This window comes from Giraffa tippelskirchi, chromosome 11 (assembly GCF_054371585.1).
Source record: "Giraffa tippelskirchi isolate mGirTip1 chromosome 11, T2T-mGirTip1v1.2.pri, whole genome shotgun sequence".
Taxonomy (NCBI): domain Eukaryota; kingdom Metazoa; phylum Chordata; class Mammalia; order Artiodactyla; family Giraffidae; genus Giraffa; species Giraffa tippelskirchi.
Window position 1 is genome coordinate 35,441,759 of NC_137285.1, and position 25,613 is coordinate 35,467,371.

Sequence of the window (25,613 nt, forward strand, 5' to 3'; positions counted from 1 at the left end):
GAACTGACATATGACAGATTAATGGATAAGAAATATGTACATTTTATTTGATGTTATTATTACCATGTGGCCTGGGTGGAGGTCTCCACAGAAATGAAAATCTCCCCAAAGTGTTTAGACCCAGGGGCTTATATCCCATTCTAGGAAAGAGGGATAATTTGTGCAGAAATGACAAAAGAAAGAGGGCTTTGGTCTAGGAGAGGTAAACGGTGAAAGAAGTGACTAGGAACTAACTAGATGGAGAAACTAGCAGACTATAATGGTTGTTTTCATAAGGTTTGTACTGACTGTAAAGAATCTGTCTGCACTGCAGGAGACACCGGATTGATCCTTAGGTTGGAAAGATCCCCTAGAGAAGGAAATGGCAACCTACCCCAGTATTCTGGCCTGGAGGATTCCATGGACAGAGGAGCATGGTGGGCTACAGTTCACGGGGTCGCCAAGACTCAGACATGATTGAGTGATTAACACTTGTTTTACTTGTTATTTCATAAGGTTTGTTCAGATTTATCTCAATGTCAACTCCCCATCTCTGGTGATAATGTTCTCCTCTTTATGGTAGAAAAAAATTATGCCCTGCTTTTAAGGTAGAAAGGGTCAGGCAGAGAGCCCTTCCTGCTATCTCTCAATTGTCTTCACTTCGGCATATTTGAGGGTGGTATGTTCTGACTTCCTTAACCAGCTACATCTTGTAGCTTTTCTCTTCATCTAAAAAACTGTACCTTTCTAGAAAAATGTCTTACAGTATCTTCCGATCCCTGTTGCCCCTTCAAATCCTGGTTATTCTTCAAAACTCTGGTCAAGTTCCAGATCTCTCATCTCCTAAACTCCTATGGCATATCTTAACCATAATATATAGTACTTAGTTATAAACAAGTTCTCCACAGGTGACTCTTTATGTATGTATTACTAATTCTCTAGTACTAACTGGAAACTCTAATTTGAAAGTCTGTACCAATGAACTGATAATTATCTGTATGTCTTTCTAAAGAAGTGTGAGACTGTCATCAAATTTTCAAGTGGTCTTTGAAAGCAGAGATGAATGGAAAGCTGAACTGCCTCTATTTGCTACAGGGTAGTGAGACCATGGACAGAGAAAACACTAGAAATCCTTGAACAACTCCTTAAAAGACTTTGAAGATAAGAACTACCTTTTAAAATTGTTATTATATGAAGGCAAATGATGCTACTACTAATAAATTACTAACAATACATATTACTGTCCTGTAATAAATTACAAGGATTCTTTCCTATTTTCATTTTTCTGAAAACCTGAGAGTTTTCTTAACTCTCGTTCTCAAAGGGTCATCCTAGAGAACTAGCATCAACACCAGCAGCTGCAGCAGCAGAAAATTTATCAGAATTGCAATTTTCGGGCTCTACCTCAGACCAAATTAATTAGAAACTCCTGAGGCTAGGGCCCAGCAATCTGCTTCAACAACCCCTCCAGGTGATTTTGATACACTCTATAGTGTTGCCTGGAAAATTCCATGGACAGAAGAGCCTGGCGGTCTACAGTCCACGGAGTCAAAGAGAGTCAGATACGAGTGAGTAAGCACGTGCACACACAACTTGAGAACTCCTGTCTTAACTCTAAGCATTCAAGCTAATCACTGACTTCAAAATTCTTCATTTAAATTACACTATTTTAAACAACTGTTTGGCACAATGACTTCATTCAAGTATCTTTAAGAAGTAATGCCCAACCAACACAATACTGCAGTTTTCCTTACTAACACATATATATGGAATCTAAAAAGTAAATAAATTTTTAAAAAAAGAAGTCATGTTCAAATCACTGAAAAACTGGTTTGCTTTACCTTAAATTCAACTTTACAGGTTTATTAAATCACACAATTCACACTAACATGTTGTACCATAATGAAATGATCTACTCCTGGATCCCAATTAAGTGTTACTATTTCAGTAGTGAAGTTCAAATGTCTGTGTAAAACATGTTCAAACATATCCTTTGGAAAACTAAACTTGCTTGTTCTCTGTGCTGCCCTCTGCTGATTCATAAGGCAAACTTCATCTCTTTAAAGCACTAGCTACCGTTGGATGGAATATAATCATTTAATCAAATTATTCATTCCACATGAATAAAGTATGGCTCAGATGGTAAAGAGCCCGCATGCAATGTGGGAGACCTGGGTTCAATTTCTGGGTCGGGAAGATCCCCTGGCAAAGGAAAGGGCAACCCACTCCAGTATTCTTGCCTGGAAAATCCCATGGACGGACGAGCCTGGTGGGCTATAGGCCATGGGATCGCAAAGACTCGGACATGACTGGGCGACTTCATTTTCAGCTAGCTGTAAGAATAAATTAGGTAATCCTCTAAATAGTTGATTCTGATTATCTTCAGTTTGAAACTGACCTGCAACGCCCACTTGATGTGTAGCATATCCTGGTAATCTGCTGGGCCCATCTCCCAGCCACAGAGACAGCATAGATGAATCCGATTCCGCGTGATGAAAGCAGAAGCCCAGGGAAGCGGCAGGGGCAATAAATCGACTTTGGAGGATGGGGATGTGCAGCCACACCGCTATTCTACCTTCTGATTTCCATTTCTGTACTGCAGCTAAAATGCAGAAAATAAACATCTATAAATATTTTCCAGAGAGAAAATTGGAATAAATTAAAATTCACCTTTGGGTGTCACTTCCTCCAGTAAGTCATACTTAAGCTCCACCTGGGGGTGGTAGTGGAGGGGGTGAGGGGGGATCCCAAAATGTCCTGTTAACATACATCAGCAGCATAATTTCCCCATCATTTCTTGAAAATGAAATCAATATAGTGATGATCTTTATACATCATCTGACAATACCTGACATACAACTGGTGCTCAATAACTGTAGAATGAACAAACTGATTTAAATAAATTACTGTTTCAATGCTGTTCTTTTTAACAATGAGTTTTAGTCTTTATAAATGACTACTATGGGCTTTTATTTACTGTCTCAAATATATATGTGGCTTTTTTGGTTTATACATTTTGAGGTGGTTAAAAATTTACTTTTAAATAATGTATGGTAGTTCTAGAAAATTTTGAAAATGAAGAAATCAAAACTTCACATTAGCACACAGAGAAATTTAAAATTTTGACACTTTTTCCATGAATATAATTTTGGAACTGTCATACCACATATAATTTACAACATCTTTCTTTTTTTATATAATAGATTATAGACATTTTGCTACTATTAAAATTCTTTAATGAACATATATTTTTAATGCATAATTTTTCTCATACATTCAGGTGTACCACAAATTACTTAACTAACCTAATTTTGGACATTTAAATTGTTTGTAATCTTACCTTATTATTAATTATACCATGACCAACATTAAAATATATTTTTGGTCTTTGACTTTAAATTCTCTTACTTTGTTACTTAAGATTGAGTCGGGGGAAAAAGATGCTAACATTTATCTGGCCCTTACTAAAATCCAGACATTTTAGATATAGTATTTTATTAAGTTCTCAAAACACAAAAGGCAAGTATAGTCACCCCTAAATTTATAGGTGAAGAAATGAATACTTAACAGTTTCAGAAAAACTTTTCAGATCCCTTTCTCTATCCACCATCTCAATCTTTACAATAATCCTATAAAATGTGTGTGGAGAGAGGGGAAAAGACTGGATCATTTATTTAATGGTTAGATTCCATTCAGAGAAGGCAATGGCACCCCACTCCAGTACTCTTGCCTGGAAAATCCCATGGACGGAGGAGCCTGGTAGGCTACAGTCCACAGGGTCGCTAAGAGTCGGAAACGACTGAGCGACTTCACTTTTCCCTTTCATGAACTGGAGAAGGAAATGGCAACCCACTGCAGTATTCTTTCCTGGAGAATCCTAGGGACCGCGGAGCCTGGTGGGCTGCCGTCTATGGGGTCGCACAGGGTCGGACACCACTGAAGCGACTTAGCAGTAGCAGCAGCAATAGATTCCATTCCCTCCTCTTGTACAGCCTCTGAGGTAAGCATCACCGTTAAGGACCATTGTTTCTCTACTCTTTCAAAGTCAGTGTGACTAACACAGTGACAAACAACTTGGGGCTTTAATAGACTTCTTGATTTGGGGCTATGGGGTCCTGTCACATCCTTCTCACATCGAACTTTCTCTGGTATCTTCTTAAAAACTGACAGAATTACATAAAGTGAAATGTATAAATCCTAAGCGAACATTTGAGTTTTGACCTATGCATTCACTTGTGTAGTCCACATTCCAGTCAGGATTACAGAAGATTTCTATCACCCAAGGAAGCTCCCAAGTCCTCCTTTTCAATCATTCCAATCAAGGGAAAAAGCTGAAGCTCTGAAAGTTCAGGGAAAAAAAGTTCAGAAAAACAGCTCTGAAAAAGCTGAAGCCACTTGTTTACTATTTTTCATCTTCACACTCTGACTTGGAGAATCTGTCCACTCCCACTGCTTCATCTAACAACTATACAAAGATGCTTGACCAGTCCTGATCTCACTGAACACTGAATTTTGCTGCTCTCCAGCTGCTCTCCTTTTCTGAAGGCTGCTGCTTCAAACTTCATACCTGTATTCAAAACTGACTCCTATAGCCATCCTCAAGTAGTTTTTATTTACAGGTATACTTCTGGCTCCAATGCTTAAAGTCAAAGAATCATTTTAAAATCTTTTTTTCTCTTTTTCGCTAATAAACTTTAATGGTTTTTCCTCCTGTCCCTCATTCCTTAGCTCAAATATATCCTTCAAAGTGAGCTCACATACCACCTCTTTTGACAATAAGCTTTTCTTAAGTGCTTTCCAAATGCGAACTTAAGAACTCCTCTGACAGATTTACTAGAACTTACTACACAATGCCTAATGATATCTTTTGTCATTTATTTTTCTAATCCAAATATTCTGTGTACAGAGGACCCTGGTAGGCTACAGTCCATGGGGTTGCAAAGAGTTGGACATGACTAAGCACGCACACACACAATATTTTGTGCATCTGCAATCCTCCAGGTTAACATGATATTATGCTTGGGCTCAATTCATATTTATTAAATGATTGACTTGTCTAAAGTCACACAACTAGTGAGTGGCATAGCAAGGATCAGAATCAGCGTTATTTCCCCACTTATGAAGATATTTGTGAAGCTTAACAACATAATACGTCTTCATCTAAATTTAGTTGTCTATAATAGGAACAGTAAAATAGACCTCATGTGCAAAGGTGCATAACAACTATTGCTAATACATCATATACAATCAGTTCTATTTGCTTGAAAAGAAAGATTTATCAGGCTTTCTTCCTATCAGGCTTTCTTCTCAGATTATTTATTTATTTGTTTCTTTTTATAGGCAACATCATTCAGTTTTGTTTGACTCAATAACAAAAACCAGCAATGGTTCTTAGAGTGCAGCAAGAACAAATTCTAGAGCCAGGAAAAGTTAATCTGTTAGTACCATCATCTTTGAAATGAGGATAATAATAGTACCTACTTCACAGGTTATAAGGACTAAATGAGTTAATAATTTTGAAGTCCTTAAAACAGTCTCCAGCACTTAGGGATGGTACTAGGATTTTATTAAAAACTATGTAAGACTTCAGAGTTTATAAATTAGTCTCATGTAATTTATTTTAGTCACCATACCTATCCTGTAAAGTAATTAGAGCTGGCATTATTCACATAAGCAACCTACCTAAGGGACAGATATTTTCAGTGGTGATTATCCTAATGCCTGGCTAAGCATGTGGCAGAACGTGGGACTTGAAATCTGGTCAAAGAGAAAGCCACTCAGTCGTGTCCTACTCTTTGCAACTCCATGGACTATACAGTCCACGGAATTCTCCAGGCCAGAATACTGGAGTGGGTAGCCATTCCCTTCTCCAGGGGATCTTCCCGAGCCGGGGATCAAACCCAGGTCTCCCGAGTTGCAGGTGTATTCTTTACCAGCTGAGCCACCAGGGAGGACTGAAACCTGGATGTGACACCAAATCCAACCCACTTTCTGCTTTGCCTTCCTGATTGAGGCAGAGCTTTAATTACTAACAAGTGTGTACAATAAACACCTGTGTCTACCCACACATATCACACACACTAGGGGATGAACAGACTTGATTCTCCTACCTTTAACCCTGTTGGCAGTTAACAATTGTTGCCGAGTAGGAGAGAAAATAAATAAGGTGAAGGGGTAAATAGTTTCTAAATGAAGATAGTTAAAGATTAAAACAACTAGTTCACATTGCCATAGATGCTCACTCGCCATATTGCTCCACAGGATAAAGATCTGAAGTTTCCTTTTTAATGAGATAAGAGGAATTTTCATGCCTTGCTTTCAATTTGATTGTAAGGACCCTTGGGCAGCTTGAAAAACAGGCTGCTCCACCAAATTACCAGCTGTCAAAGTGAAGGCTCCTCTATCCAAGTTATCTTTCCTATCAGTGGACTCAAGGTTCAAAAGTGGTGAGTTTTCCTACCGAGGACTGAAACCACTCCATCAATCTCCCCGGTTAATCACAAAAAGCTGGTTGCTTTTTGTGAAATAGACGCAGACTAGTTCACGGCTCCACAGCTCCTGACCCAACCTGTGTACAAATACGACCACTCAAACCTCTCCAGCCTACTCACTGGCCACCACCTGTACTAGGAAGCGACAGTTTTGTCCTAGGCAAAGTGCCCGGTAGAACCAAGGATCGGTAAATGTCAGTGAACAATAATATTAACTAACACTTACTAAGCGGTAAGTATGTGGCGGAAACTGTGCGAAGCACTTGACAAGCATTATCCATTTCATCCCTCAGCAATTCCACGAGTTCCTATTACCTGGTTTTACGGATGAGAAAATGGTGGTTTACACAACTTGGCTCGAGGTTACACACTAGAAAGAAGACCAGAAACAACGGCTGCAGATGCCCGAGTCTGAGCTCGTTACCGTTTCACCCAACCGCCTCAGAGACCTCCCCGCCAAGGGCACAAGAACGAAAGGCAGAAAACAGGTGCGAGTCACGCATGCCCTCTCCTTCCCTCCGGCGCGACTCGGGGGTGGGGACTGCGGTTACTTCATGAGAAAGACTCAGGAGCCCGGAGAGCCTCGGACCAGGCGCACTTGCCCTGCAAGGCCCTCTGGAAGGCGATCGGGTCCAGGCGGTCCAGAGCGTCCAGCCTCCCCAGGCGCACGGAGACGCCTCCGAAACGGTCCAGCTCTCCCCGCAGCTCCTCAGCTCCAAAAGGGGGATCCCGAGTGCAACCTGAACCGCCCGCGGACCAGCGGGGCCCTGCACGGAGCACCGCGCGGCGGGCCAGAGCCAGTACCACACGTCGGTAGCTCCCCTTCAGGAGTAGCGGCATTTTAGCGCCGACCCTCGTTCCCCACGCGGATGCTTCAAATCACTCAACCCGCGTGATCTGGCAAAGGGGGAGCTACCGTAAGTTTTAGAAGAGTGCCGCCCATCCAGTCTCAGAGTTGAGCAGGCGTTACCTCTTTGCAGAGGAGACGGCAAAGTCCAGTCGACCGGCTCCTCTCAAGAATCTGCCCAGCTCCAGAAAAGCGGGAGAAACTTTCCCACCACTGCCCTCCCACCTCAATCCACCCCAGCACCTCCCACCCGCAGTTTAATTCAACAGAGATTTGTTCAGGATTAGGGAAGGCGGCGGATATACGAAAAAGTCCTGTTTTTAAGGAATTTACAATCTAAAAGAGCGTTCCGTTCACCTAATCTGTTTTCCTTGGCCATTCAGGAACTCCAGAGACAGAGGATTCTGAAGAAGCTCTATTCTCCTGCTCTTACTGCGCTGCACTCAGGGGATTACGGCTCGGGACGGAGCCTTGCTGGCTTCTGCCCCGGAAGTTTTTCTCTCAGAGAAGCGCGCACGTTGAGCCGGCTTTACCGCTGCTCCTCTCGGGCTGCCTACGGATCATGCCGTCCAAGAAGAACAGAAAACGGCTAAACCAAAGCGCCGAGAATGGTTCTTCCTCGGCATCCTCTGCTTCCTTTCCTGCAGGGGCCACAGCTTCTGCCGTGGCGGCCGGGACTCTGGTGGTGATCAACTTCTTAGAAAAAGGTAAAGAGTTCTGAGTGGGAGACCCGAGGCCGAGGGGGCGCCGTCTGAGAGGACCGAAAACCTAGCGATTCTGCCTTGAGGTGTAGAGGTTTTTAAAAATTGAGCGAGGCAGAAGTGTGAGAGCGCAAAGAAGTCTGTAAAATACCCGAAGTCTCCCCTGCACTGGAGAAGTTAGGCAGGAATCACTTATCAGTGCCTAAGTCAAGCTTTTTTGTAAATTGCCTTGAATTTCTAGTAAGTTGCACTTGAAGCAGCTTTGCGTTAAGATTAACGGCATCTCTAACTGCAAAATCGTTAGTATCTAGCGAGGATAGTATACGAAAACTCTGAAATCCATTTCTGTAACTGGATTCGTCCTCTCTAAGAGACGTTAATGTGCCTTTAAAACCGAAAGGTGGCTTTTTTCTTACCACACAGGTTCTGGTATTTAACAAATAGCTGTTAATTGCGCGCGGGTGTTAGCAATAGGTTGGATATTTCAGGTATATATCTCATTTACTTTTCTCAGAGCTTTGGGAGATGAGTACTGTATTATTACGCTCATTTTACAGAGAAAGAAAAATTAACGTGATTCGCCCCCAGGTTACACAGGTACCAACTAAATGGCAGAGACTTTTTTGAGTCCACATGTATTTGACTCTAAAGCCATTGAGCTACATCCCAACAACCTTGACTTGGAAGAATAGATTTAGTTGGTATAGCTTTTATCAGACTTGACCTCCTGGCAAAAATTTACGTCTATTGCAGACCCTAAAGACAGTCTTTTAGTTAACAGTGTTTTCAGTCTGTCTTGGGATCAGAGGACAACTTGCTCTGTCCTGCAAATTCAGTCCCTTTTTCGACTGGATTTTTCCCATGGGCATTTAAACCTGCTGGTACTCTCTTTCATCTTAAAAGCTCCACACCCTCCATTCCCAGACTTCTTAAATGGAGCCATCTCTGCCTGCTCAGCTCTCATTTATTCCGTAGGCCATTCCTATTTGACATCCATCCCAGTATTCCATGGAAACTGCCCGCTGCCTGATCTCTGATTATCCCCAGGTTGGTAAATCCAGTGGATGGTTTTCATTGCTTATTTACCTCAGCAGCTTTTGGTATTGCCAGCCGTTTCCGTTTTCTTGAAATACTTAATTTTTTTGACTTAAATGTCATAAAACTCTCCTAGTTTTTCTCCCTCTTTTGATTGGCACTTCATCAGTTTTCTTTGCAGGCTGCCTTCTTCCGCCTAACCATCAAATGTAGAAGTTCCTTCATTCTGAGCCCTAAACACTCTTTCTCCCTATAAAAAATTTTTTTCTTTGGCAAGTTCATCCAGTGCCCAGAGTTTTCCATTTACACTCTTATTATTTTTAGATTTATATTTGTAATTTGTTTCTGAGTCTTGATTCAATGGTCTTCTAGACCAGTGCTTCTCACACTCTGTAGGGAAGGTTTAAAAATTCCCGACATGTCACAGATCAGCACTTTTGTAAAATACAATAAAAGTAAATTACTGGAAAAATAAGTTTAAAAAATAAATTTTTATTAGATCCAACAGATGTAAAATTACTCTGTCAAATTACAATAAAAACTACTAAATGCATATCCTTATTTTCTGAGGTAAGTACCTCATGAACAAAGAGTTCGTGGACCACGATTTTTTTTTTAACTGAAATATAGTTGATTAACAATTTTAGTTTCAGATGTAAGTCATATTCACTTTTAAATACATTAGGAAACGATCACTGTGATGAAGTCTAATAACCATCTGTCACTATCCAAAGTTGTTATATTATTATTGACTATATTCCTTATGCTGTGTGTTAATTCTCTGTAACTTATTTATTCAATACTTTATAACTGGAAATTTGTACTTCTTATTTCCCTTCTTTTGCTCAGCCACCCCCACCTTTCTCCCATTTCAGAGACACACATTTCTTTGTATCTGTGAGTCAGTTTCTGTTTATATTTTTGTTTTTTAGATTCCACATGTAAGTGAAATCATATGACACTGATCTCTGACTTATTTCATTTGGCATAATATCCTCTGGATCCATCCATGTTGTTGCAAATGGCAAGATTTCATTCTTTATTTTAATTGCTGAGTAATATTTCAATGTATATGTATAAATGTTCTTTATATATTTTGGATATTAATTCCATATCAGAGTTGTCATTTGCAGATATCTTCTTTCATTCAGTAGAATGAATGTTTTGTTTGATGGTTTCCTTCATTGTGCAAAAGCTTTTTAGTTAGATATAATCTCATTTGTTTTTGCTTTTGTTGCCTTTGCCTCAGGAGACAGATCCAAAAAATATTGCTAAGACTAACTTCAAGGAGTTTACTGCATTTGTTTTTTTCTAGGAGTTTTATAATTTTGGGTCTTACATTTAAGTTTTTAATCCATCTTGAATTTATTTTTGTAAGAAAGTGATTCAGTTCATTTCTTTTGCGTGTAGCTGTCCAATTTTCCCAACACCAATGATTAAAGAGTTTGTCTTCTCCACATTACATATTCTTGCCGCCTTTGTCATTGATTACTTACCTATATATGTGTGGGTTCATTTCTGGCCTTTATATTCTGTTCCACTGATTTATGTATCCCATTTTTGTACCACTACCATACTGTTTTGATTACTATAATTTGAAATCAGAGATTGTTCTACCTCCAGCTTTGTTCTTTTTCAAGATTGCATTGGCTATTCTTGTTCCATTCGAATTTACGATTATTAGTTCTACTTATGTGAAAAATGCCACTGGTATTTTGATAGGGATTGCATTGAATCTGTAGATTGCTTTGGGTAGTATAGACATTTTAACGGTATTAATTCTTCCCCAATTCATGAGCACAGTGTATCTTTCCATTTATTTGTATCTTCAATTTCTTTCATAAGAATCTTATAGTTTTCAGAGTAAGAAGTCTTTCACCCCCTTGGTTAAATTTATTCCTAGGTATTTTATTATATTTGATGCAATGATAAATAGAATTCTTTTTTTTTTTTTAATTCATAGTCCCCACTTTGAATATAGCACTGTGCTATACCTCTTCTTTTGAATTTTTCAAAGATACTTCAGGACTGACCTTGTGACCTGGTACTTCCTCCAACAAAACAAATGAGCTCTGTTCAAGTCTTTCTTACTGTAAAATTCAGAAATCTCAGATTTACCCATGACACCTCCCTCTTAAATCTCACATTATCCAATCCACCATCAAGTCCAGTTTGCTGCTGCTGCTGCTAAGTCGCTTCAGTTGTGTCCGACTCTGTGCGACCCCATAGACGGCAGCCCACCAGGCTCCGCCGTCCTTGGGATTCTCCAGGCAGGAACACTGGAGTGGGTTGCCATTTCCTTCTCCACAAGTCCAGTTTACTAGCTAAAATGTTTCCCATGTTACACTTCTGCATTCCCTTCCCACTGCTTCAACATTAATCTCAGACACCATCCTCTCTCACCTGGACTACTACACTGATTGCTCTTTTCCAATTCCTTTTCCACTCTGCAGACAGAATGATCTTTTAAAATAAAAATCCTGTCATGACTCTGCTTTTCTCCACTAACTGGCCTTCAATTACTGTCAGATTAAAGGCCAGGAACTTGATACAGCCCACTGTCCTAGGTGGTCTTGACCTTCCTTATGTGGCTCTCTTTTGTCTCCCACCACTCTGTCTGCACTTTTCCCCTCAGATGCACAGTGCTCTCTTCTGTCAAGGATCTCTGTACATGCTGTTCTCTTTAGTGAGAATTGTCTTTGTTTTTCCCTTTTCATTTAGTTGATTTTACTCTTCCTTCAGACAGATTTAAACATTATTCCTTGAAAAAAAAACATTCTCTGATTCTTCTAAGTTAGGTCTGATCCCACATTATAGGCTCTCTTAGCACTCTTAGTTGTTATTTCATTGCATTAATCTTAGTTTATAATTATACAGTTATTTACTGATTGTTTAATAGTTCACATTCTATTAAGTTATATGTTCCATGACAAAGACTGTGTCTGCTTTTGTCCACCTTGTATCCCCAGTGCCTAGTGTAGTATTTGCCTCAGAGTGGGCACGTGCTGTTTGCCAAATGAACAAATGAAGGGTAGATGGTTGTTTGAAATTACCTTTACTATTTCATTAGTTAATCTGGCCCATAAGGTGCTCAGTAAATTAGTAGGGAAGTGGATGTGTGGAAGTAGAGATATAAAGAATTGGAGGAATGAGGACTGGTGAAGGGAATTGTGTGGTTAACAGTTTGTAAGCAGAGAATATGATGGAAATGTATTAGGAAATAAGGCCAGTGGATGGGAATTTGAATTCATTGGTGGTAGGGAGAAATGGAGGTATTTGAGAAGTGTGTAATTTATCAAATCTTGGTTCAGGGTAGGATGGAGGGAAGAGAGAAAGAAAACTTGGAATCTTGTCAGGGACTGAGTACCTCTGCAAGGTAATTATCAAGAGGAAAGATTAATTCATTGAGATTTCCTTGATAAGGAAGAGAGAATTGGCAGAAACTGAACATTAGGAGGTTATCAAACAGGACGCTTTGCTGTTATTGATGCGTAAACTGTGTCAGAGACCTGGTGCTCATAGGAAAGTTGAATTTCTTTTCAGTCTCTCATTATAAAAAATGGTTATTTTATGGTTGATCCTGTTAATCTTAGCCCTGGGAGATGCTTTGTTTTTCTATATTTGTTCATCTAATGACAGAAGGAAAATAAAAGTGTTGGGAAGTTACTTTGCAGTGGCAAAAAATGATGTAAATTAGACCTCATGGTTTTGCTTTCGTTGACTTTAGTTTCTTTTTAATTACAAAAGATCTGTTTTTCTGATTATGAAGGAACACGAATACTAATCAGAGCTCTCTGATTATGATATATGTGACTATAATAAGTTTTATAATAAAGTTTGTGATAGGCATCGTAAGTGCTAGCATGGATTTTGTGCTGAAAAGAAAAATACTGTATACTCATCTACTGCATCCATTATCATCATGGATATTTATTATGCAGACAAACTCTGTATTTGATGCACTCCTAGGCAGTGGAGTTTACAAAGATGAGCATGACCCAGTTCTTGCCCCCAAAAGAGTATATAGTTTAAAGGAAAGTCGAATTGTAAAACAAATGAATATTATGATGATAAATGCTAGTATCAGACAATATAAGGTGCTGGGAGATGAGAGGAGGGGCAGCTAACCAGATGTGCAGCCTGAGGGAGTGGGTGGGCAGAGCTGGAGATGTTAGCACATCATTTTCAGAGGTTTTGTAACTGGACTGAATTGCAGGCCCTTCTCTGGCCAAAAGTTGAAAGCACTAATGGTCATTTGAGCCAGTGTGTCTTCGCCTAAGGAACAAGACCTGTGTTATTGTTATCCATGTCTTCTTGGGAATAGAAAGGAAAATGTCTGATTACTATCCTGTGGGTCAGAAGTGGAAACATAACTTAATCCTCTAGAGCCAGATTATGTGCCATTTCCCCAGTTCAAGCCTTGCAGTACTAGTAGCCAAGTCAACTTAGAATCTGTAATAGGAGAAGTTCAGAACGCAAGTAAGAAAAGCCCTATTGCAAGTATGTTCAGTTAGTAATGAAATTAGAGATTTTTTTTTAAATAAAACTAATACCTACCCATAAAATATCCTTTTTTAGTTAGCATTCATATTGTCAGTGGAACCTCAAAAAGGTTTGGTTTTAAGTCTGCTAAAATAAAGAGGGTTCAAAAAATAGTTTCTTCAGGGTATGGTAAGTGCATTCATGTGGTAATGTAGATTAAGGATTTTTATTTAGTCCAAAAGAAATCTTGCTTTAACTTCAGTTACAGAATACTGTGAAAATAATTTTCTTCTGCTTCTTGGTAGATGACAAAGTTCCTAAAGCATTCCAGAACTCTCTTGTTCAACTTGGACTCAACACCATGAAGTCTGCAAATATTTGTATAGGTCGACCAGTGTTGCTTACCAGTTTGGATGGAAAGCAGGAGGTAAGAGTCCTTCCTTTTCATTTCCTTAATTTAGAAATATTTGAGATGTTTTTGATTTTCAACACAAGCAGTGATAATTGAAAAGCTGTATCTTACAAGACTCTCACATCTGTATAAACTTCTCCTTCCTATGATACCCTGGGAGTTTTAGCTCCTAAGTGTCGTGATGCGGAGAAGCCTTTCCCCCAGAGGTAGTGACACACTAACAGCCCTATTTTTTGCTGTCTGTGAGTTGTATTTCCTCACAGAAATGTTATTTTGGGTCATTTGTTTTGTATATAAATATTTGATGACCCTCTGTTCGTCCTTGCAGCCATTCGTCATACCTGAGACTCTTAAGTCCAGAATCTTTCTTGAATCGTTTTTGGCAGCTTGGCTTTCTTCTTCTGCCTCTGCCATGTTTTCTGCTGCTGCTTCATCAGTCAGTGTTCTCTAGACCGGTGGAGTCCTCTGGAAATATTTTGTAATCTTAGATATGCTGATGGCATGTCTCCCATTCCTTTTGTCGTCATGGGCTTATACTGTAAAAAATCCTTTACTGTGTTTTGTGGAAGAGAAGACTATAAATGCATAAGCTCACAACTAATCTGGAGCTAGAAACCTTCTCCCTTAGAGCATAAGTCTGCTGAGATCCAGGTTCCCATGGAGCTCTTGTGCTGGTCCCTCCCTGTTTCCTAGATGTAGTTTATGCTCCAGACTGAATTACCTTACAGTTAGCTTGCCTTCAGTATTTTTTCTTATCTTCCTCTCATCCCCTGTTAACGTTTTGTCACTTTTCCTAAAACCAACTCTCAGTTCTTCCACCATTTTCCCTGTGGGATTACCCCTAATCTTCACACACAAAAAAAGATGTAGTATTGATCAGTTCAGTTCAGTCGTACAGTTGTGTCTGACTCTCTGTGACCCCATGGACTTCAGGATGCCAGGCTTCCCTGTCCTCACCAACTCCCAGAGCTTGCTCAAACTCAATAGTTTTTTGTAGTTTGTATCTCATAGTATCTCCTTTGGGGCAAAGACTGTTTTGCAGAGCCATGTTCTTGACTGTGCTTAGTTTTCTTTCTTATAAATCAATGATATTCTACAAATACATATTTTCTTATTTTTTTTTGTTTCCTCTGTTCTGGGCAGGTCTATACAGCCTGGCCTGTGGCAGGATTTCCTGGAGGCAAGGTTGGCCTGAGTGAAGTGGCACAGAAGAACGTGGGTGTGAGGGTTGGTGATGCCATCCATGTCCAGCCTGTTTTGGGTGCTGTGCTGCAGGCTGAGGAAATGGACGTGGCTCTCAGGTTTGGCTCTTGTTGTTAGTGATTGCCTGGATTAGTGCTGCCCAGTAGAAATATGATGAGTCACAAATGTGAACCACATGTGTAGTTTTACATTTTCTAGTAGCCACATTTAAAAAGTGAAGAGAAAGAGAAAGTAATTGTATATTTTATTTAATCAACATATAAAATTTTATTTGAACTTATAAGTACAAAAAATTATTAACAAGAGTTTTCACTCTGTTTTTCAAACTGAGCCTGCAAAATCCACTGTGTTATGTTACCTTTGTAGCACATCTCAGTTTGGGCTAGCCACGTTCTTAGCACTTGATAGCCACAGGTGTTGAGTGGCTAGTGACCTACTGCATCAGACAGCACAGACTAGATGGGTGTTACGTCATTTACGGACTACACGCTCTCTAATGTCCTGTGATTACAGTATGCTCTGACATTTTAGGTAAGAGGAATTATTATTGGTGGATATTTAATGGTGTTTTTTTCCTCGTGGTTTGTGGTGTAATCAGGGCTTCCTGTCTTACAATTATAAAGACAGTAGTAGATAACTGTGAGTAGGCAAGAAACAAGTTTTAATTAAGACTGCTCAAGCAAAGTATGTGATTGTGTATTTTAACTCACTGGTTATTCAAACCAATAAAATAGGTATATCTATCATATTTTTAAATAGTTCCCTATGAACGACTGTCGATGTGGTTAAAGTATATCCCCCACCTTCTTGAATGTTCTGTATCTGATAGGGTTTTTACTCAGTTTGCATATACAGGTCTTATCAAAATTTGTTTTGAAAAAATCTTTTGATACTTTAATAGCATGTTTATAAAAATTTGAAGGATTTTATATTATGTGCTGGAATCACAAAACATTTTTCAATCATTAGCTTGATTTTGAAATATTTTCTTCACTTTTGCTACTTTTGTAGATTCCATGCTTAAGCTTTGGCCTATTTTTCTTTTTAAAAACAGGAAAATATCTTCAGTGCATTTTATAACAGTTTAGTGAGCAACAAAGTAAAAGGCAGAAAGGAAAGGAGAACACAACATATGTTGAGTACCAACCATGTGCTAGGACACAAGTGCATACACTTTTCCCATTTTTCTTCCCTCATTTAATCCTCTAAACATCCTGCCAGGTGTCCGTGTTTATCCCTTTTTACAGGTGAGAGAATGGGCTCAGTGAGAAGTAACTTGCTCATTATTTTATGGTAATTTTTTAATTAACTCAGGTTAAATAGGATTACTCTTTAGACTGTTTTAAAACAGTCCTTTAGGCAGTTGACTGGATATTCAGTTACTAACAAGAGTGACCTCTTGAGGGCGCAGCAGTCTTAGGTGATAACGAATACCTATATATGTATTAAATGGAAGCTTGTTTTTTTTTTTATTTTAAAGAACCTTGTGTTTTAAATGTGGCAGGATAACTTAGACAATAAATTTAATTTTCAGTAAGAAAAATCAGTAATTTTAGTCTGCTGCTTAAATCCTTCAGGTGTATCTGAAAAATTTTATTACTAATGTTAGAGCTCCTTCTAGTGGAAATGGTTTTATCTGCACACATTCTTTGTTTTTTTAAAGCAAAACTGTTTATTTTTACATATTTGCAAATATTTTCTGTTCAAAGTTTGATAAGTAAAAACAGTTTAAGTAGTTTCAGAGTTCTATAAACAAGTAAATTTAAGTACTTAAGGAAATACATACAGTTTCCTCTTTATGCACACATTTGATTCATGAAATTTTCTCCTTGTTTTTCTCTTTTATTTGAATAAATAAAATAATCAACTCGTCATTTGTGGTAGTTGTGTTACATGAAGTTGCCACAAATACTCAACCATTGCTTGGGTGTGTGTGTGTGTGTGTTTATTTAACATATATAAATATATGAAAATACATACCTTACATAGATTATAACTTATAATCTTATAACTCCCTGACCAACCCATTCTGGTAGATTCTATTTTCTTTCTTTTAGAAAAGATAAGTGGCTAAGAAGTATTAAGTGACTTGCCTGAGGTCACCCCATTTAGAGGGGGTTTGAATCCCCTCTACCTGGTCCTGGAGCTGCAGCTTTTCGCTCAATGTGGGACTGCTCCCTTCCCTCCCCAACTTCTGTCCTCTGGTCACCTCTGAATGAGAATTGAAATAGAGGCTTTTTTTAACCTCAGCTGGGAAAGTGTTGGGTTACTCACGTTTTTACCTGTTCTATTCTCTTCCACAAATGTCTGGGAAAGCTCCGCTAGTATTGATTTTGGGGTTATAAACATATTTTAGCAAGTAGATGAATTTGCATATGGAATCCTCAAGTAAGTTTGTATCAGTTTTGTTACTGATAATGTGATGGAGAACATGGCTTAGGTTTGGACCACATGGGCCTGCTAATATACCTTTTCCTGAACTAAACCATTTTCCCTCTGTGATCTCTGTCCGAATTCAACAGCCATAGGCTTCTTCTCCTGATACCGACTGCTTACACATGGAGGAGGAAAAATGCACGTTCTGAGAACTCTCCAAGGATGTGTTTCTTTACAAGTGTAATGATTTTTAGCCATACTTCTGTAATCAAACAAGGAGTCTTCCTGGAAAACACAGTAATTGGTCAGAAGAAGGCCTTTGCATTTTTTTAGGCATGGCCTTTCTCTTGAATAAACTTCCATTGTACCATTACCTTGCTTTTTTCTTACCTCTTCAGATAGTGTACTCTATAGGATATAAATTTCCTTAAAGGTAATTTATAAATGATTCAAAGAGAATAAAGTAAGCTATTAATAAAAGCCTTTGTCCAAGCTGGGCAAGTTCAGAAAGGAAATGATTAATTGAGGCTGGTGGTTTTTTTTTGAATGTTTTTGGCTATGATACACAATAGAAAACACATTTTTTGTTTAAATTTATTGTATGTATACTACATCCAGAGATGTAATGCATAAAATGTACACCACGTTTGTACATGTATGTGTGTGCTCAGTCACTCGTACATGTATGCACCTGAGTATGTGGGGGTGTGTGGGGGTGTGTGTATGAGTGATATGTTGGATAGTAAAGAACTTTTAGGCTTCAAGGAAACCAAATTACAAATGATTTCATGGTTGTAAGACGTATCTGAAAAGTGTAAATCATTCTAAAATTGTATAAATTTTTTCTAGGTTGTAAACTAATGATTTTCTTGATTAGGTCTACATTATCACTGTGTACATGTCATTTTATATTACATTTTAGTTTCTGGTGTACTTAATGCTGATTTTTATTTCTCCCACTCTTGACAGTGACAAAAATGCAGATATTAATGAAGAACAACTGGCTGGTTGTATTTTGAGAAAACTAGGTGAGATGTATTTTTAATAGTTTTCTAAATTTTGAAAAGCAAGGCAGCAGCAAATAAACTAATGTGTCTTCGAGGTCTTGTGTGCATAATACTTTTCTTTGAAATAGTGTAGAGAATATTCTTTCCAATGAATTAATGTCCTTTTAAGATAGGGATGTAGTCTCTCTCTCCTTCCCCCCGCCCACCCCCCAGCATTAACCTCAACTGCCGTGTAATTGACTGATAGTTGAGACGTGAAGAGAATGTATGACTTAACCTGTGAATAGTTGGTGGTAGAACTGAAACTTTTAACCCTTGAGCTCTGTTCTTTTCAGTGAGGAATGTTGGAGTGTTGGTTTAGGTGTGCCATTTTAGGTTGGCTCACTGTTGAACATGGAGTGCCTGGCCATATGGGGATATAGTTGATAGAATCATACGTGTTTTGAGTATAGAGGATTTCAGAGAATCATCTTTTCCTTCTTCTGTCTCCAAATAGTGCTGTATCTTAGGGGAGGAATTTTAGGTCCTCTGTTTTTCTTAACAATTATTTTATGTTCTATCTTTGATTTAGTCTTTTCAGGCATAATTATGTTAATAGATTAAATTGCTATTCAAACTTTAAATGAGTGAAAAATTGTGCTGACATTTATTTAATAAATTGTTTTCCAGATGGCAAGGTTGTTTTACCAGGCAACTTTCTGTATTGTACATTCTATGGACGACCATGCAAGCTGCAAGTGTTGCGAGTAAAAGGGGCAGATGGCACAATGTTGAGAAGGACTCAGAATGACTCTGACACTGCTGCCCGGGGAATGGCCTCTGAGCTGTCCAGCAGAGATCCCAGCACCCTGGATATATCCTTACAGCTAAGCCAGTTAGATCTGGAAGTGCCCCGACGGCCAGCATCAAGTAGTACTCCTTACAAACCAGTAGATGACAGAATGATGAATAAAGCTGGTGGCATTTCGTCAGATGGTACACAGAGTCCTGGGAATGGCAGTGGACTTGGACTAGAGGAAGTCACAGGGCTTGCATGTAGTTTTGAGTCTGCCAGGGAAGGAAGTAAGCAACCTGTCGATGAAGAGAGATTGCTAACGTCACCCAGCGTGGGCGCGCAGAGCAACACCGATACCTTTTATTTTATTTCTTCAAAGACAAGAGTCAATTTTACAAAGAACCGTACAAATTCAAAAGATCAAGCCAACCAATTAAAAGTAACTTATGACATGATAGGTGGCTTAAATAGTCAGCTGAAAGAAATTAGAGAAATTATTGAATTACCTCTCAAACAGCCTGAGCTTTTCAAGAGTTATGGTATGATTTTTTCGGTGTATAATACTCAGAAATGTTAAACTAGAAAGCAGTTAGCTCATTGCACTTACCTAATAATTGTTCACCTTCTCTTCCTGTTTTTCTTTCCTGAGTGGGAGGTGTGGTAGGAGTTGCAAGTTGCTTTGGGAAATGCCTTTTAATTGAGCCTTTTTCTACACTCGGGATCTAATGCCTAATGCTCTGATGTGAAGCTGATGTAATAATCATAGAAATAAAGTGCACGGTAAATGTAAAACACTTGAATAATCCCTAAACCATCCAAATCTTCTCCCCTACACCTGCACCCCTGGTCTGTGGAGAAATTATTTTCCGCAAAACTAGTTCCTGGTTCTAAAAAGGTTGGGGACTGCTGCTTTAGGGTATAATGTGAGTCAGTTGTAGTCTTGTCTGTTTTAACTGCATACTTCCACAGTTGTTTGTATTGGATCTGGAATAAGTACCATGCTAGATTAGCTGTAATGACAAAAAATAAACCAAACATTAAATAGTTTGGATAAAACTTCTTTGTTAGGCAGTGTCGCTGAATGCAGATCTCTTTGTGTTGAAACAAGTGCAGGGAGTGACTTGACTTTTAGAAAACTCAGGGCTTCTGAATGGTTACTGCCCAGATCCTCTGCATATATGTGGTGCATACCATGTCTTACTCCGCTTTTTTGCTTTTTCCTCTTTAATGAATATTTATATGTATCAAATGAACCCTTGAATTGACATTTTGCTGGTAATGCTTATATTCTCTGAGATGACTAGTTGGGTGGAAACTGGGATTGGTGGCTTCTTTTGGATGTCCTTGTTTGGGTTTTGTTTTCTGGTCATTAAATGCTGTGTGGATTGGGGCATGACAATAGTGTGGGGGTCGAACCAGTTTTTTACTAACCAGCCTGGCCTGGTTGGGTCTACACAGAAAGAAAAAGTCAGAGATGAGTGTTTAGGCTAGTTGGCATGTCTGGGGGGAAAAGGTTCTGACTCTTACTTTAGTTTTGATGCACATAAATTTATTTTATAACTCGTGTTTGAAGTCGTGTGACAATGCTTACCATAAATCTACTAATGCTGAATCCAGTGTTCTCTGCTGCTGCTTCTAGGAATTCCTCCCCCTAGAGGAGTGTTACTCTATGGCCCTCCGGGTACTGGAAAGACAATGATTGCCAAGGCTGTTGCTAATGAAGTTGGTGCCTATGTTTCTGTAATTAATGGCCCTGAAATTATAAGCAAGTAGGTGCATAATTTAATAGAATAAACAATATTATTAGATATACTTCTTAAACGTAGTTATTAAAAAATGGCTACATAGTATTCTGTCTGGATGTTTCACATACTGAAATGTTAAATTTGCTTTTAATGTGTATAAAATTTAAGTTTAAAAAATAATTTTTGAAAGTAGTTTTAAGTATTCTGAAAATATTTGAAGTCAGATGAACTTTTATAGGGAGAGCTTTAAAAATGATAAGAGTTGGTCCTTAAACGTAATTTATTTCTTACAGATTCTATGGGGAGACGGAAGCAAGATTACGTCAGATATTTGCTGAAGCCACTCTGCGGTATTCTTGATTTTTGGATATTTGGAATTTTTTTGGATATAGTCGAGGCTATATTAATGAAAGAGATAGTAGCACTTTTGGATATAGTCAAAGCTATATTAATGATGGTAGAGATAGTAGCACTTTATATGAAACATGAAAGAATAAAACAAAAATATAGTTATAGCACTGGAAGTAGATTGTAAATTTAATGAGGTTCTAATCCAGTTTTATCTAATTTTGTTTTAGAAACGATCCTTAGAAATATTGTTTTAGATAAATAAGTTACTAAATTACATAATGTAATAGAAAAAGGTACAAACTTTCAGTTATAAATCATGGAGATGTAATCTATAACATGGTGGCTATAGTTAATAATAAAGAACATTTAAACAAATAAAGAATGAATAATAAAGAACATTTCTTACTTTCTGTCCCTTGGACTTTAAATCAGCTCCAAGGAATAGCTTCACTGGCCTCAGTTTCTGAATTGATCAAGAGATAGCACTTTAGGGGGCCTTAGTGGGCAAGCTCTATCTGAGCATTCACTCTCATCTCATGAGCCATATGGGTTCTCAGTATTCTGCTTTTTATTGAGGGCAGGTCTACTAGCATGTGATATTGGTGACTTAATAATTGAGGCAATAATTAATCTAAGATCTTTCAGCTTCACATTCTATTGCTTTTGTCTTTGATACTAATTAAATTCTAAATTTGATGCATTTGTGTTTCAATCAAAACAATGTCAATTTTTTAATTGAAATGAAACATATCAAATTTAAAAACTAAATGTATACTAGAGAGTTGATTTTACTTGTTTATTTTTAGGCACCCATCAATTATTTTTATTGATGAGCTGGATGCACTTTGCCCTAAAAGAGAAGGGACTCAGAATGAAGTGGAAAAAAGAGTTGTAGCTTCACTCTTAACACTGATGGATGGTATTGGTTCAGTAAGTATAGCACCAGTATTGATTTCTTTAGTAGGGGTTATTTTCTTAATAATATGGATGTAGTAGCAAAAACTCAAGTATATCTGAGTTTTTTTGGGATCTCTAGGATAAAGGAAAAAATATTAGCTCTAAGAACTAGAGGACTAAGAGCCATAAAATAATTTTCTCCAGTGATTTCTTAGTAACAGCAAGGACAGTATAACCTGGTGTTTTTCTAGCATATAAAGTTACTTACATTGATAAATTTCTTTTTCTAATAAATGGTATTAATCTAAAAACCTGAAGTAAAAATCAGTAAGGAAAACTTAGCAGTTAAACTTAAGGGGAATTTACTAAGAAATTTCATGAGTAAGTCTCATATAACTCTTGTAAAAATTAGTTTGGTGGGAGAGCTTTAAGTTTTGCAAGTGAAAGGACAAAGTGAGAATCATGGGAAATGTGTTGTACAACATTTAAAAAAAAGTATACTCATGTTACCAAATTCTTTGTATATAGTGCATGCAATCTTATATTAATAAGGGTACTGATAAGGAAGAGGAATGAAGAAAGATTCAGACTCTTGGCAGGCATTTATCAGAAGAATACACTTCTCACCCAAGATTGTAAATAACTCAGTTTTTAGAATCTTAATATGTTAGAGCCTAAAGAAATTTTAGAAATCATGGAGTCCCACGTCCTTTTTTTGCACATTAAAAAACTAGAGAGTTGAAGCCTTTTGGTTTTACTGCCTATTGGTAGAAACTGAACATATGAAAATAACAAACTTATGGTTATTATTTCTGTTATTTGCTTACCTGTGCTACAATTTCAAGAGTAACCTAAGAGAAGGGCTGCTGCCTACGGCAGTCTGGATGACCACTTGGTTCTCAGTCTTAAGTACCTGGGTGTGGTTATAATGTCCCAGGTTTGGACCTCAGCTTACAGAGCTTGGGAGGCTTCCGCAATGGCTCAGTAGGTTATGAATCTGCCTGCAATACAAGAGACACAGAAGAAAAATCCTGTGGATAGAGGAGCCTGGCAGGCTGCAGTCCATGAGGTCACAAAGAGTCAGACACAACTGAACACACAGCACGCGCACACTACAGAGCTGGAGGAGTCAGTGTTGTTAGTTTATTGAAGAGTTTATTAGTGGGGCTCTGAGGATAGGTCCATAATAACAGTACTCTCAAGAGACTGATACATAAAGTGGGACACCAGTTTGTCCATTTATAATAAGTACAGTTGTTAAGCTGACCAAATGCTTTGTTTATAAACAACTCTCTTTTCATCCTTAAAAATACATGTGGAGAGCTGTATTACAATTAGTAGATTTTGGTGAGTAGAAATCTGATAGAAGGCTCTGTGTTGGAGGATCTTAATTACTATGTCATTGCCATCTCTCTGCCACTGAGGTAGGCCTGTTGTGAACTGATGTTCTTGCCTTCGGGCAGGACTGGGAGCAAGCATGTGACACTAATGTTTTGGCCTGAAAATGTTTAAGGGCCTGTATTTTTGTCTTCTAAAGTCATAATTCATAGATTCATTGTAGTCCATGCATTTTCTGTTGGCACATCCAGTTTAATTGATTAGGTTTAAGTTTTCTTATTTCAAATTACATTTCAGTTAAGCTTGTCTCTGTGAGATTGCATTTAGGTCATCTGAATAGAATGTTGGATAATTTTTACGAATGGCTTATTGTGATCATATTGTTCCAAATTTTATCCTCAGGGTAAAAATCTATATGTATTCAAGGGTATCTGATACTTCGGTATTGGTTATATTGTGTGTGTGTTTCAGGAATTTGAAGATTTATCAAAACAAAAAAGAAACAGTCCATATGTATGAAGATTTCGTAGACAACTGTGTAATAGAGCCTTATTCTGTTTGAAGCACGTGTAGGTCATAATTTTAATGACTGTGAGTCATAATCTTAATTTCAAGTGGGGGAAAAGAACGACTTAAAACAGTTAAACAAAACTATATGGTATAGGGTGTAAATGTTATATAGATTGTTAGTCATGAGAATTGTGTAGTTAAGATACCAGAACTGGGAGAGACGTCACTTACAATAGATGGAGAGTTAAGTATTGGAAACTTTCTAACTGAAGTGGTATTTAGACTGAGCTTTGAGAAATGTGGGATGAATGATGAAATTTGAGAAAAAAGGGATAGGACTTAGCAGTGTGAACAGTTAGATCTATCCTTGTCTATATACCAAGTACATTTTTTTTTAAAATTTCAGAATATGTAATATATTTTTATTTTGTTAGGAAGGAAGTGAGGGACAGGTGTTGGTCCTTGGGGCCACAAATCGCCCTCATGCTTTGGATGCTGCACTCCGAAGACCCGGACGGTTTGATAAAGAGATTGAGATTGGAGTTCCAAATGCTCAAGACAGGCTGGATATCCTCCAGAAACTGCTGCGAAGGGTACCCCATTTACTCACAGAAGCTGAGCTGCTACAGCTGGCGAATAGTGCTCATGGATATGTTGGAGCAGACTTGAAAGCCTTGTGTAATGAAGCAGGTGAGAGTGATTGCTATAGTGAGTCTGTACTGATGGATTTAATAACTCTGGTTTATTTACAAGCTGATAATTTATATCTCATTACTTTCCTATTGGAAGCAGCTAATTTTTTTCTAATCGTAAAAATATATATGTTTTAAAAAATCCAGATAATTCAGAAAACTGTAAAAAAAAAAAAAATCACTCTTAATCCTTCTTCCTAAAAATAACCACTGTTACAGTGTGTATCCTTCTTCCTAAGTACACAGATACACACAGACACACACACACGTAACTCGATGCATTAATGGCGGCATTAATGGTGAAAGTGTTTACTGATATTGTCCTATTAGAAAATAGGGAGAAGTGCTTGCTGGAGAATGAAAATTTTTCTTACAGGGCATCTTTGTATTTGTTGAAGTGCTAAAAAAGTACTTAGTGAAACCTGAGAATTCTATGCCTCAAAATAATGTGACAGTGATGTTTCAGTTTGAAAATGTATAAAGGCTGTTATTAATCAGTTGACTCTGACTTTAACCACGGCATAACTGTAGTTGCTTTGGAAGCTCTTAAGACTTTTTTTTTCCAGGGTAATTTTAGCCATGGAAAATGTAATCAGAGCAGTTTTTATAACCTATTAAAGTATTTGCTCAGGCAGGTAAGACTTTATTGAAAAATGTTGAATAATCTTTTGTTGTTGTTGTTCTGAGAGTATTTATTTCTAGAAATGCATCTTTCCTAGAAAAGATGTCTTTCTTCTAAGATTCTAAGACTGGGCGTATACCTCATAACATT

At 38.1% G+C, this 25,613-nt stretch overlaps 2 protein-coding genes and 1 long non-coding RNA gene across 55 annotated transcripts in view; 1 reads left to right on the plus strand and 2 right to left on the minus strand.

Moving 5' to 3' along the window:
• Positions 1 to 7,346, minus strand: part of NUDT6 (nudix hydrolase 6) — an 88,560-nt gene extending 81,214 nt beyond the window's left edge. For 15 of the 50 annotated variants that reach the window (XM_081544885.1, XM_081544888.1, XM_081544877.1 and 12 more), the window contains exons 1-3: positions 7,073 to 7,346; positions 6,697 to 6,785; positions 2,378 to 2,581 (exon numbers count right to left, since the gene is read on the minus strand). In XM_081544885.1, the coding sequence (XP_081401011.1) occupies positions 2,378 to 2,581; positions 6,697 to 6,751 (259 nt within the window). In that variant the 5' untranslated portion in view covers positions 6,752 to 6,785; positions 7,073 to 7,346. Of the gene's footprint in view, positions 1 to 2,377; positions 2,582 to 6,696 lie in introns of all 50 variants that reach the window. The other 35 variants (XM_081544902.1, XM_081544894.1, XM_081544895.1 and 32 more) reach the window with 9 other exon arrangements.
• A 469-nt stretch (positions 7,347 to 7,815) lies between these two features.
• Positions 7,816 to 25,613, plus strand: part of AFG2A (AAA ATPase AFG2A) — a 328,990-nt gene continuing 311,192 nt past the window's right edge. For 3 of the 4 annotated variants that reach the window (XM_081544858.1, XM_081544860.1, XM_081544861.1), the window contains exons 1-9: positions 7,816 to 8,024; positions 13,841 to 13,962; positions 15,091 to 15,248; positions 18,496 to 18,554; positions 19,203 to 19,847; positions 20,948 to 21,077; positions 21,347 to 21,403; positions 22,211 to 22,334; positions 24,584 to 24,839. In XM_081544858.1, coding sequence (XP_081400984.1) covers positions 7,880 to 8,024; positions 13,841 to 13,962; positions 15,091 to 15,248; positions 18,496 to 18,554; positions 19,203 to 19,847; positions 20,948 to 21,077; positions 21,347 to 21,403; positions 22,211 to 22,334; positions 24,584 to 24,839 — 1,696 coding nt within the window. In that variant the 5' untranslated portion in view covers positions 7,816 to 7,879. Of the gene's footprint in view, positions 8,025 to 8,716; positions 8,720 to 13,840; positions 13,963 to 15,090; positions 15,249 to 18,495; positions 18,555 to 19,202; positions 19,848 to 20,947; positions 21,078 to 21,346; positions 21,404 to 22,210; positions 22,335 to 24,583; positions 24,840 to 25,613 lie in introns of all 4 variants that reach the window. The other variant, XM_081544859.1, reaches the window with a different exon arrangement.
• On the minus strand, positions 19,157 to 23,320 carry LOC145527248 (uncharacterized). The gene is made up of 4 exons (XR_014069588.1): positions 23,129 to 23,320; positions 20,900 to 21,061; positions 19,916 to 20,318; positions 19,157 to 19,604 (listed from the first exon to the last, which is right to left on the minus strand). It is a non-coding gene; the product is annotated as an uncharacterized LOC145527248 (long non-coding RNA).